General features: G+C 40.0%; 1 protein-coding gene across 1 annotated transcript in view; it reads left to right on the top strand.

Annotated features, from left to right (window-relative positions):
* The window catches only part of LOC134332786 (roundabout homolog 2-like), a 156,226-nt gene that overhangs the window by 2,422 nt on the left and 140,022 nt on the right, over window positions 1–13,782 (top strand). The window contains exon 2 of the mRNA XM_063014586.1: window positions 6,517–6,843. Within this exon, the coding sequence (XP_062870656.1) occupies window positions 6,517–6,843 (327 nt within the window). The remainder of the gene's footprint in view (window positions 1–6,516; window positions 6,844–13,782) is intronic.

A 13,782-nucleotide genomic window follows, 5' to 3' on the forward strand; every position in this document is an offset into this window, starting at 1 on the left:
GTCTGATTCTTAATTTCTTCAGAAATGCAGATGGAAGTGTCAGAATTTAGCATAAATGGTGTAAAACATGTTCCCACCTCGTGTCAACAGTTCAGGATGGTGTTATGGTAGGTTAATGGTGTGACACCCTAATCATCCTAATAATTGTGTTACATCCTTGTGTTACATCTTAAGACTTAAAGGCTGTCCTGATGAGGACTGGGACAAATGGCAGTGGCAACCATCAAAAGATTACTTAACAACCAAGGGCTTCAAGATTGGACTTCACAATGCATGCCACTCTTGACCAAGAAGCATAGAAAGCGTTGATTGGAATACGCCAGGGAATTTGGATAGGCATGCAGTCACGCTTCTATGGAATGGTGAATGAATAGTGGAACTGTTTGGCCATATGGATCAATGGTTAAGCATGGAGGTGGGTCAGTAAAGATGTGGAGATGATTTTCTGCTCTAAGAATAGACTAGTCTGGCTGTGTGACTGGCATCAGGGATTCACAGAAATACCAAGGCATTTTGAAGAGGATTGCTGTTCCTTATTTGGTAAAATTGAACCTTGGCGCAAGGACTTTCCATGTAATTGTACATCTTCTGGCTACATACACGTCTAGTCTTCAATCGTAAACGCAAGGTGAGTTACACAGGAAGTGAATCAGTAGAACCTGCCACTGCAGTCCTTTAAATCTCATTCTCTACGGCTTAATGGCCGACGGAAGGGTAACGCCGAGTAAATAATCGGTTTTGCTTTCATCTCTCTGTGCCGCGAGCTGCAGCCACAGTGGCCAAATTGCATTCCCTCCTCACGCTTGCTTTATTGAATAACATCGCCGACATAGCACGACTGTGGCCCAAACCACTCTGGGAGTAAACTTGTTAGATCCAGCGCCTGCTGCTCCTGAATTTTTCAAAACACATCAAGGCTGTTATACCAGCTGAGCTTCATTACACCAGCAATTTCTTCTCGGAGTAAACGTGGCATGTATAGAAGAGCTATAGTTGGCAAATCTGACGAGGCGCTGAAGGGTCGCACATTCCGTCATACATCCCAGCTGTCTGACCATTTGCTTATAGTTTGCTGGTGAAAAAATGTATTGATTTTACCTGTTGTGCAATGGGGTACCCAGTCGCTCCTCGGATCAGACTGGTGGGCACTGAGCCATGATCTGTCTTTGCTGTAGATCTCTGTCAGTAATGAGATTCTCTGTCAATCTTAATTGCTCAAGTACATCAATTTTTTACTCTGAATTGCAGCTTCACAATGTTGCCAGTTTTTTGGTTTGTTCTTATTTTAAGTTTTGAGGACGCTTAATGTGTAGAACAGTGTAGGTAAGTGTTGGTATACTTTGGGTCCATCTGAAAACCTATTGAGCTGCCTTGCTGTCTACTGCCTACCTGTGTAACTGCCTCAGTAGTGAGGATTCTAATAAGACATCAAACTCATAAGGCAGATTATTTAGATGCATTATTACATCAGCGCAGTTTTCGCTTACTAAGCTAACACAGTTAGCCCCAGGCCATTCAAACCAATAGGCTGAGGCGGCAAAACCCGCTATCATGCCAGCTAATATCTCCCAATGTGTACTGTAAACTGTTAAACTGTCACTGGCAGACCTAAAATTGCAAATAAATGACACTTGTACACCAGTTAAAAATCAATGGGAATTTATTGAATGCTGGGATTGCCTTCAGTGCTAAGGAAGCATCATTCAGTCAGATTATCGCTCAGAATTAAGGCAACTCAGTAGGCAGCATTTTAAGGTATCTAGGAATTTAGACAGCCCTCTTCTCAGCAGTGTGTAGGATGATGTAAAATGCGTCTATGTAAAACGCCCACTAGGTTTTCAGACTGACCCTTTAAAATGCAGCATTTTATTGGGGCTGGTCGAAATAAGAGACTTCTTATTTGTGTAGTTATGGATAGTGGGATCTACATAATTCAGTGTGTTGGCATGTTTCATTGTGTTCTTAGAATATACTTTTCCCATCTAGTGTTGCTATGGTGACTAAGTGGACCCCATGTCTTACTTCCACACTGCCCTATAGGCTGGAGTACACTAATGTAATGAAATGGGTATATTTGTATTGTAGAATGTTCATTATTTCATTTGGTAATGTGCTAGCATTCTTGATCTGTTTTTAAAGATGAACCGGTGCCATAATGCAGTGTTTTTATAAATGATCATTTGTACATTATGAGCATTTGTGTATACAGGAGTGCTGAAGGGATCAGTGAACCAACAACAGTGTTTATGCATTAAACTTGGCATATTTTTTGCTTGTTCAAGTCATCTAACTCTGTCTGATGGTCAGAGCTAATCAGGGCTGTGCTTTATGGTGAGAATTGCCCAAAGATAGTCAGCTTAGCAGCGTCCATAGAGCGAGGATTTTAAAATTAAACCAGAGATGGAATTTTATATACACATACTCTGGTGTTAAATCTTTAATGCGCTCTATTGCCACAGGATAGCAAGTGAGTGGGTGGATTTTAGCATCGAGTCTGTATAAAATTTCTGTTATCTGTTAGCATGCTCATTTGCATTTTGCAGACTTGGAAAAAAAACATAATGGATGGTTGTTGGGTAAAGAAGCCATTTAAATTCATAGCTAATGCCTCTGGTAATAGCTGGTAAGAGCTTAATATTGTGATTTGACACTGTTATGTCAGTAGATTAGACAATACAAGGTGAAAAAGGTTCAGAATGTATGTTATACTGGGTCATGATAAATAGCTTAGTGTCTTTTGGACATTCCAACATGTCCTTAGGTCAAGTTTCTGTCCTGCTTGAGTTGAATGGGTAGAGCTATTATTGTAAATTATGATGTTTGACATGGCACAGCATGATCAATGGGTTTCCACTCGCACCTTGTCCAACTGCTGATTAATCTGTATAGCCAACAACATGCTTCTGTCATGACAGCCAATCACAAATCAGCATGGTTCAGGGTAGGAAGTCTGACAAGTATGTAACATGTTACCATTTCTGTTTAACATTCTTGGAGAAAAAGTGATGTAAAAGGTGCTACAAGGATTTACCTGAGGGTTCAGGGTTGGGTGAAGGACCATTAGCAATCTCAAGCAATCATATTATAGTATAGACATTATATTATAGGTTACATTACCAGAGGAACTACAGGACCTTGTGTGTCATGTAGCAATAACAAAAGTGATAACGAACATTGAAGAAATGATGGAGATTTTGGTGGAAGGTAGAAAATTAAAACAGATGGACTAAGGTATCGAAAATATTCGATTTATATATTATAAAATCAAATAAAACCAACCATCTTCCTTTACATCTTTACATCATGTCTGCTTGAACAGATAATCACGATACCTTAATAGAGGTAGAGTATCAATTACTGCAAAATGTGCTGGTAAAATCTCCATGCGTAAAGATTGAGGCTGATTACAACTATTAAATGTCTGTAGACCTTGATCCTTCAGACAGCACTGCATTTAAAACCAGTACCCGGATGCCATAGCAGTCTAACACAGTAGCCCAACCCTAGATCAAGTTCAAATCTCGACTTGGGCAGGCATCCAACAGGCGCAACTGGCCGGATCTGAAGGTGGGAGGTCGACTGGGTGTTTTTGCCACTGTAGAAACGTGACCTCTGCTGTCTGGTTGAGGCGGCTGCAGGAGTGGCGGATGATTCCCAGAGGCCATCTTTACATGCAATATTGCTGTCTGAGAATCCGCTGCTGACAGGTGAAAAGAAACAGCTGGCTACTGTATGTGACGGAGGAGGAGGCGTGCGATAGTCTGCAGCTGTACTCGGTCAGCTTTTGTACTACAAACCCCATTAATACAAGGGTTATTCAAAAAGTTTCTGCACTTTTTCAATTCTATTTATTAAGAATTTCAAAAACAAATGACATCACTTTTCTACATAGTCACCTTCCGATGCATTTTTCCCAGCATCGTAGCAACTTTTTAGCGCCATCAGCAAAAAATGTTTTGGTTGAGCGTGTAGCCACTGATCTGCTGAGCTGAGCTGCTTTCACATCATCATCACATGAAAATCTTCTTCCTCTTAAAGCTTCTTTGTCCAAAAAGGTGGAAATCAGATGGTGCTAAATCCACACTATAAGCTTCTTTCTCAGTCTCTCAGACACGACCAATTACTCCTCCTCCCACCCTCACCGTCTTCAACGAAAATATAGAAGTGTGGAAACTTTTTGAAGATCCCTCGTATTTTATGTTGCAGTGGCCGACTGTGTTAAGTAACAATTGAATTCCAAATTACTCCTGAGCCTGTGTGTCTATATTTATCACAGTATAATGACTGTGTCTAATGCCATGTCATCTGACAACCACTCACATTTACCAGTGGTTTCTAGCCTTGTCCTACACCGACTTGAAAATCAGCGGGTCTAGAGATTTTCTTTCACAAAGTGAGGTAGAAGATGAAAGACCCATTTTAACATTTGTATTTTTAATAAAATATCATATTGTACCAACATTTCCAAATTGTGTAAGTGTAATTTGATGCCTTATGCGATATAGTCATGTGACTAAGTTTAAATCTGCTTTTAGTTTCTTCAAAAATTCTATAAATGTAAATGTAACAAATTTTAAAGACACAGGATCAGTATTAAAACTATTAAATCTTCTAATTGTAAGAGCGGTGAATTGTCTGTTAATATAATCAAGTATATTGGTCTAGGTCTGTGGGGACGCTCTTAATAAAAAAAATCATCATGTCTACAAATCCAACAAGCACAAATCCATTTATATGTAAATGTTTTTATTCTGAGCCTCACAGATCTATGTGTAGGTGTAAGAGTGTATGTACATACAGATGATCATTGTCTCTAGCAGTACAGAACAGAGCATCTGAGCCTCTAATTAAAAAAAAAAAAATCTGACTAAACTAAACTGGTTCTTCATTACTGTTTAAATATGGAAATACATTTTCTGCATGGATGCTTAGATTCTCTCTTTGTTTGCATTATACAGCCTGACCACAATATTGTACTTGTCTAAAATCATGGCATTATGGAATTGCTTCCTCCAAGATTCTGGAGTACATCTGTGGGATTTGGGATTTGGCCTATGCCAAGCACTGATGGCGCACAAGTCAATCCATGGCTGTTCAGTAGGGTTGAGGTCAGGGCTCTGTGCTGGCCCAAACTTGACAACCTTGTCCCTTATAGACTTCAATTGTGCATAGGGTCATGATTTAACAGGAAAGGGCCTTCCCCAAACAGTTGGCACAATGTTTAAAGCATGAAATTCATTTATATTATTGAGGCTGAAACACCTGAGCTCAATAATTAGGAGAGATGTCTGCATACATTTGAACATATAGTCTATTACTGACTGTCTATATATTCTTCCTGTATTTTTACAGTAGTTTTTTCTTGCCACTGTCACCTCGGCTTGCTCAGAAGGGGATTTTGTCTGTTGGTCCTGGATTCTGTAAAGTTGCTTTGGGACAATGTCCATTGTAAAAAGCGCTATACAAATAAGTTTGACTTGACTTGTCTGTAATTAATCTGTCTATAAATGTCAGACAACACATAATTTAATTTCACACTTTTTTCCTAAATGTGTTAAAAGGAGGGTCAGTGAGTAAAAGTTTATTTTATTTTCAGCTAAATTAATTTCCATAAAATAATTTAATAAATTATTGGCATCATATCAGTAATTATTATTAATTATTATTTTATACTTTTAAAATATTACAAAACATTTTTATTGTAAAACCTCCCTCCTTAAATTCTTATTTTATTTATTTAAAGATTTTTAAAAAAAGTACAACATTAAAATAATTGCCTAATTAATATGTGCCTAAAAAAAAAAAATAAAAAAAAAAATGTTAATTTATTAAGACGAATTAAAAAAACAGAATAGTCGTATTGTGCATGATATTTAAGTCACATTAGCAGTGTTTTTGTGTGTTTTTATATATATTTATATATATTATACACATAATTGTTGGTATTCATTCATTTATTGTCTGTTGTAGTACCGCTTTATCCAATTCACGGTCACTGTGGGTACAATTCTCTGGGTGAAATGCAGGAAACACCATGGACAGGTCACCAGACCATCACAGTACAAAAACACACACATTCACATTCATACACACACATAAAAACACACTGACTGTATGTCTTTGGACTGTGGGAGGAAACCTAAGCTCCAGGATGGTAGAACAAGCTCCACCTGGGAATTGAAACCAGAATCTTCTTTCTGTGAGAGGGGCGGGATGGTGGCTCAGTGGGTAGCACTGTGGGTAGCATTGGGTTCGATCCCCATTTGGGGCGGTCTTGGTCCTTTCTGTGTGGAGCTTGCATGTTCTCCTCGTGCCTGTGTGGGTTTCTTCCAGGAGCACCAGTTTCCTCACACAGTCCAAAGACATGCAAGTGAGGTGAATTGGAGATACTAAATTGTCCATGACTGTGTTTGACATTAAACTTGTGAACTGATGAACCTTGTGTGGGTGTTTCTGTCATGAATATAACCAAAGTGTGTAACCAAAACCTAACCTTCTCCATGTTCTTCTCTCCAGGATCCCGTCTCCGCCAGGAGGACTTTCCCCCCCGAATCGTGGAGCACCCCTCAGACCTGATCGTGTCCAAGGGCGAGCCTGCCACGCTGAACTGCAAAGCCGAGGGCCGGCCGGCACCCACCGTCGAGTGGTACAAAGACGGAGAACCCGTGGAGACGAACAGGGACAACCCTCGTTCTCACCGCATGCTTCTGCCCAGCGGCTCGCTGTTCTTCCTGCACATCGTACACGGCCGGCGCAGCAAACCCGACGACGGCAGATACGTCTGCGTGGCCAGGAACTACCTGGGAGAGGCTGTCAGCCATAATGCATCGCTGGAAGTGGCATGTGAGTCTTTTGAGATCTTTAGATGAGTTTCTTTGTAGGTCTGTGGAGAGAGATTTTATCTGACCTTTAACAGCTTGTGTGGTGCAGTGAGTGTGAGGACTGGTGGTTTGATTTGTTGCTGCTGGGAGAATCTTTGTTTTTGGATGACTAGGAATTGAAGATTGAAGTCATACTTAAGAATTATTGAGGATTAGGGATTTTTAAGATGAAGTTTAAGTCTAATTATTATTATTAAGAGCATCAATGCCACCAGTGGTGATAACAAAGTATAAATAACTCTATTCACATGTACTGAGCTCTTACATAGTTTCATTTTTGTATTCATTCATTCATGTCTGTTTTACCACCGCTCTATCCTGATCTGGGTTGTGGTGGGTCAGATTCATTGGGCATAAAGCAGGAAACACCCCGGACAGGTTGCTAGTCCATCACCAGCACAAACACAAACACACACACAAACATCCTAAACACATAATATTGCTAATGGGCAGCATGGTGGCTCGGTGGGTAGCACTGTCACCTTACAGCAATAAGGTCCTGGGTTCGATTCCCAGGTGGAGCAGTCCGGGTCCTTTCTGTGTGGAGTTTGCATGTTCTCCCTGTGTCTGCATGGGTTTCCACTGGGCTAATATATGTGTACAACTAACCGTAAGCTTGATGATCCACTCTAAAACTATGGGCACTAATATGAGGTTGGCACTCTATTGCAGCTCTAACAGCCTCCACTCTTTTGAAGAGTCTTTTTGCAAGATTTCGAAGTGTGTGTCCAAATTTAGGGAAAGACAATAAGGTCAGGGATCAAGGTTGGACAAAAAGGGTCAGCTCACAATCAACATTCTAACTCAAAAGTTGGTCAGTTTGATTGAAATCAGGGATTTGTAAAGGCTACTGGACTTACCTCATACCAGACCCATCAGAAATGTCTGTTTGTGTAAAGACCAGACTTAGGGTCTGTCTGAAAACCTAGTGAGCTGCCTTGCTGCCTCCGGCCTACCTAGCTGCCTAAATAGAGAGGATTCTAAGACATCAGACTCATAAGGCAGATTATTTAGACGCACTCTTTATACAGACAAGCTCGAACTTGCAAATAAAAACACTCTGTATAAGTTTATACAAGTTAAAAATCAGTAATATTTTATTTACGTTTGATAATAACTCCATTCGTTTCTCCGCCCCGTCAGCTATGTTTATTTTTCTGTAAGAAAAGCGCACCCGACCCGCAATGAATGCTGGGATTGCTTTGGTCACCAAGGCAGCGTCGGATGCTCACTCGTTGAGTGAAAATAACACTGAAATATTAAGATGCCTGTTTATTATTTTATTGACAAATAAATAGCAGTTCAGTACATTTATATCTGTGTTAATTATATTTTGTTTTGCAAACTTAGTAATGTTTAAGTCAATCCTGATGCCTTAAGTCTTTCCCACATAATAAAGTATACGTTTTATTAATTCAACAATGGTATCGGATCGGTATCGGGTATCGGCCGATATGCAAAGTATATGTATCAGATCGGTATCGGAACTGAAAAAGTTGGATTGGTACATCCCTAGCCTCAGGCTATTCAAACCAATGGGCTGAGGCGGCACAACCCGCTAGCATGCCAGCTAACATTTATTTACATTAGAAAAGAACTCCATTCGTTGCTCTGCATTCGCCCACCATATTTGTCATTTTTTTGTGAGAAAAATGAGCCACACTGAATTCTGGGATTGCCTTCACTGCTAAGGAAACATCGGATGCTTCCTTGTCATTCAGTCACATTATCACTCAGAATTAAGGCACCTCATTATGCAGCATTTCAAGGAATATAAGAATTTAGACAGCCTTTCAGTGTCGTCTATGTAGAAAGCTCACTAGGTTTTCAGACCCTAAGAATTTGTTGTTTATAATTAATTTTATACAACTGTTAGAAATGGGTATGACTCATTCTAATTCACCTAAGCTCAATATTTACGAGCGCTGTCCACATACTTTTGGCCATACAATGTATGTTATAAATGTGAAATCATTTGGTATAATCTTGTGCATTTTTGTATTATACATTGTAGAAAATGGAAATGTAGGGTTATTTGTGACTAAATATCCAAGCATTCTTCTGGTCAGGATCACAGTGAGTCCACTTTCTCTGGAAAAACACACACCAGACAAAACGCCAAACCCCCGGCCCCCACTTTCCAGGACACTGCCAATCATACCTGCATCTAGACGCCCAATCGGCCAACAGTGCAGCAGGGGATTTGAACCCTGATAGTGAGCAAGCGCAATTTACCGCCAGAGCGCCTAGACTTTAATATGTATATTAATAATACATGTGCCTTTATACGCTCAAATTGAATGAAGTCCTATGTTTCATTGAAAACAAAATCTGCCGAGTGAATAAATGTCAGAATACGGAATGGCGTCGCGCCTCGCTCTTATTCTTAAAGTGGATTTAGGTTGTATGGGGATTTCGAACCGCTCCACCATCCTTTCAATTACTTCAACAACAGCTGGGTAATACATTTTTAATTTGGTGAAGGGAGCTTATTACCAAAGCTAAATTAAGATCAGCAGAGTAGATTTTTAAAACCAAATTTCCTTTGTGTTTGGTGTGCAGTTTGTGTGTGTGTGTGTGTGTGTGTGTGTGTGCTGGCATGCATGTAATAGCTTTGGTTTGTAAGAAAGCCATTGGTCCTAAGGGCTGACACCAGCTTGATCTATAGAGTGTCATTATTTCTGGTGTCCTAGGAACCTAGTTGACAGGAACCCCATGAAACATTGATGAGGTCTCTCCATTATTCCTTTATTTATTTTGCCATTACGCATCTCTTTGAGGAGGCTTTTATTTTGCCCGGGGGAATGAGTCGGACGCCGTTAAATGAGGCGTTGAATTTTTCACAGCGTTGGGCTGTGGGCTGGAGTTAGTTATGGTATCAGCGGGTTAAAGGATATTGCAGGGGGGTCTGTGAGGAAAGAGTACTGTTTTTCAAAGGAGATGGACCTGAAATTACGGGGTGGATCTAATAGAGTAATTAAATTCCATGTGAATATAAAGTAAATTAGATCTGCACGGTCATAATGGCTGACTTAATACTTCTGCTAATAGAATTTGTGTGATGAATTTCAGAAGTCAAATGGGTTGGAAAAGATTTAACGATTAAAACTGATTAAGATGTCTCGTTGGCGGGCATGTATTGCCGATTTTGGGACTGGGGGTAAATGTACACGCCCCAGATTGCAAATAAAAAAAGGTAAATACGCAAGCGGGTGTGTTGTTTTGCTCATTTGAAGAACGTAATTCTTTGTAGATCCTGTTAATACATCAGCGTGTAATACATTTTACATCTGTCTGTCTGTCTGTCTGTCTGTCTGTCTATCTATCTATCTATCTATCTATCTATCTATCTATCTATCTATCTATCTATCTATCTATCTATCTATCGATCTACTTGTCTGTCTGTCTGTCTCTGTCATATCTTAACTGTCTGTCTGTCTGTCTTTCTGTCAGAATGTCTGTGTCTGTCTATGTATCTGTCTGTCTGTCTGTCTGTCTATCTATCGATCTACTTGTCTGTGTGTCTCTGTCATATCTTAACTGTCTGTCTGTCTTTCTGTCAGAATGTCTGTGTCTATCTATCTATCTATCTATCTATCTATCTATCTATCTATCTATCTATCTATCTATCTATCTATCTATCTATCTATCTATGTCTGTCTGTCTCTCTGTCTGTCTGTCTGCCTGTTGGTATATCTATCTATTTATCTGTCTGTCTGTCTGTCTGTGTCTGTCTGTCAGGCTATCTGTCTATTTATCTATCTATCTATGTCTATCTATCTGTCTGCTAATCTATCTGTCTGTAGGTAAATTTAACTATCTGTCTGTCTGTCTATCTATCTATACTGAAGTGCCAAAAAAACTGTGTTTGGTAACTTTGAGATCTGATGACTTAGGTGGGAATGGCAAAACCCCAAACTCTAACCATAAAGTGTTCCTCTAACCATAATTTGGCATCTCTAAAGGTATGTAGAGGTGCATTGCCTTGTTGGAAGAGTCCAAAGATGTAAGAATAATTGCAGGACATGAACGGGTGTAAAGGAGGGACATGTAGCATTTACCTGTCAGAAACGTTTGTAGATGTAGTATAGATACAGTACAGGCCAAAAGTTTGGACACACCAGCCAAAAGTTTGGACACACCTTCTCTTCAATGTTTTTTCTTGATTATTTTTATTTTCTACATTGTAGATTAATACTGAAAACATCTAAACTATGAAGAATTATGTAGTGAACCAAAAAGTGTTAAACAAACCAGAATATGTTTTATATTTTACCAACTCTACCTCTGCACAACCCAACTGATGGTCTCAAACACATTAAAAAAGCAACAAATTCCAAAAATTCACTCTAGACAAGGCGCAAACATTCAGTGAAAACCATTCCAGGTGGAAACCTAATAAAGCTGGTTGAGAAAATTTAAAAGAGTGTGCAAATCTGTCATTAAAGCAAAAGATGGCTACTTTGAAGAATCTAAAATATAAAACATATTCTGGTTTGTTTAACACTTTTTTGTTTACTACATAATTCCATATGTGTTCCTTCATAGTTTGGACGTCTTTAGTATTAATCTACAATGTAGAAAATTTAAAAAAAATTAAGAAAAACCACAGGAATGAGAAGGTGTGTCCAAACTTTTGGCCTGTACTGTATGTACCATCATTGTTCCAGTATTGTTCCCAATACAATTCCCCTGTAAAATTAAGATTCTCTTACATGTAAACCAGCTCGGTTTGGACACATTTGCCATTTTCAAAATGAATGCGTAACAAAAAATATATTCCAATTCATCTCAGCAGAACAGACCATTATAGAATAATGAGATGTAGAGCTTATAACCAGAGGCGAATGTGGGAAAGCAATAACATGCATAATGCCGGTACTTTAAAATGCCCGCTGTACCCTTCTCCCTTATCTGAAACACATTTATTTTAACACAATGTGGTTACTAGATACAAAGAAGCAAAATATGACCATTTTGAGCACTAAGGAACTGGGTTTGCTTATTTGTCTAGATTCAAAATATCGACAGATTTCGTGTTGCTTGAGGATATGTAGCATTTTTGCAAAATATGTTAAGTATTAGTAGCTGTTTGAAATGATCATGGTTTATTTAACAGTACTTGAGGCCAAGGTTCGAATTTTCAGCAGAAATGGGGGTCTGCCCCTTCTGATTAATACTTGGACCCTCCAAAAAGAGGTAAAAACAACAGCTTGGGGCTCGATTGTTAGCTAAACTGTAACTTCAGACAAAAGCTAGAAACTAGCCAATGTTAGTTTTTTAAACAAGCTAGAGAGCTGCTAACGTTAACATACAGCACTCTCTCTGGCTTGTGCAAATGCAAACTTAATGAAGATGCAACCAGTAATGGCAGTAAAGGCAGGTGGACTAAAACAGAAAAGGTATGGTCCATTTTAGGGCTGTCGATTATATAGATATAATATAAATATTTTATGATATTATATAAATAATAATATTATATAATTGTTATATAAATATTATTAAAATACCATATACACTGATCAGCCATAACATTAAACCCACCTCATTGTTTCTACACTCACTGTACATTTTATCAGCTCCACTTATCATATAGAAGCACTTTGTAGTTCTACAATTACTGACTGTAGTCCATCTGTTTCTCTGCATGCTTTGTTAGCCTTCTTATGCTGTTTTTCAATGGTCAGGACCCCCCACAGGACCACCACAGAGCAGGTATTATTTGGGTCATTCTCAGCACTGCAGTGACACCGACATGGTGGTGGTGTGTTAGTGTGTGTTGTGCTGGTATGAGTGGATCAGACACAGCAGCGCTGCTGGAGTTTTTAAATACCGTGTCCACTCACTGTCCACTGTATTAGACACACCAACACCTAGTTGGTCCACCTTGTAAATGTAAAGTCGTAGACGATCGCTCATCTATTGCTGCTGTTTGAGTTGGTCATCTTCTAGACCTTCACCAGTGGTCACAGGACGCTGCCCACAGGGCGCTGTTGGCTGGATATATTTTAGGTTGGTGGACTATTCTCAGTCCAGCAGTGACAGTGAGGTGTTTAAAAACTCCATCAGCGCTGCTGTGTCTGATCCACTCATACCAGCACAACACACACTAACACACCACCACCATGTCGGTGTCACTGCACTGCTGAGAATCATCCACCACCTAAATAATACCATCTCTGTAGTGGTCCTGTGGGGGTCCTGACCATTGAAGAACAGCATGAAATGGGGCTAACAAAGCATGCAGAGGGGCTAGACGGACAGGAGGGGCGGACACAAGCGCGGAGATGTGTGACAGAAACTATATTTAATAATAATAAAGACAAGACAGGGTAAACTGACAGAACAGGACTGAACAGGACTAACGGACAGGCGAAACAAAGACTAAACCGGCTAAACAGACTAAACAGGCTAACGGACAGGCTAAACAGGCTAACGGACAGGCTAAACAGGCTAACGGACAGGCTAAACAGGCTAACGGGGCTAAACAGGCTAACGGGGCAAACAAACAGGCGAAACAGGCTAACGGGGCTAAACAGGCTAACGGGGCAAACAAACAGGCTAAACAGACTAAACAGGTTAACGGACAGGCTAAACAGGCTAACGGGGCTAAACAGGCTAACGGACAGGCTAAACAGGCTAACGGGGCTAAACAGGCTAACGGGGCAAACAAACAGGCTAAACAGGCTAATGGGGCTAAACAGGCTAACGGGGCAAACAAACAGGCTAAACAGACTAAACAGGTTAACGGACAGGCTAAACAGGCTAACGGGGCTAAACAGGCTAACGGACAGGCTAAACCGACGAAACAGGTCAGACAGAGCAGACAGAGCAGACAGAGCAAACAGAGCAAACAGAGCAAACAGAGCAAACAGAGCGAGAACGGACAGAGTACCAGGAG

The sequence above is a fragment of the Trichomycterus rosablanca genome, chromosome 18 (assembly GCF_030014385.1).
Source record: "Trichomycterus rosablanca isolate fTriRos1 chromosome 18, fTriRos1.hap1, whole genome shotgun sequence".
In the NCBI taxonomy this organism is placed as follows: domain Eukaryota; kingdom Metazoa; phylum Chordata; class Actinopteri; order Siluriformes; family Trichomycteridae; genus Trichomycterus; species Trichomycterus rosablanca.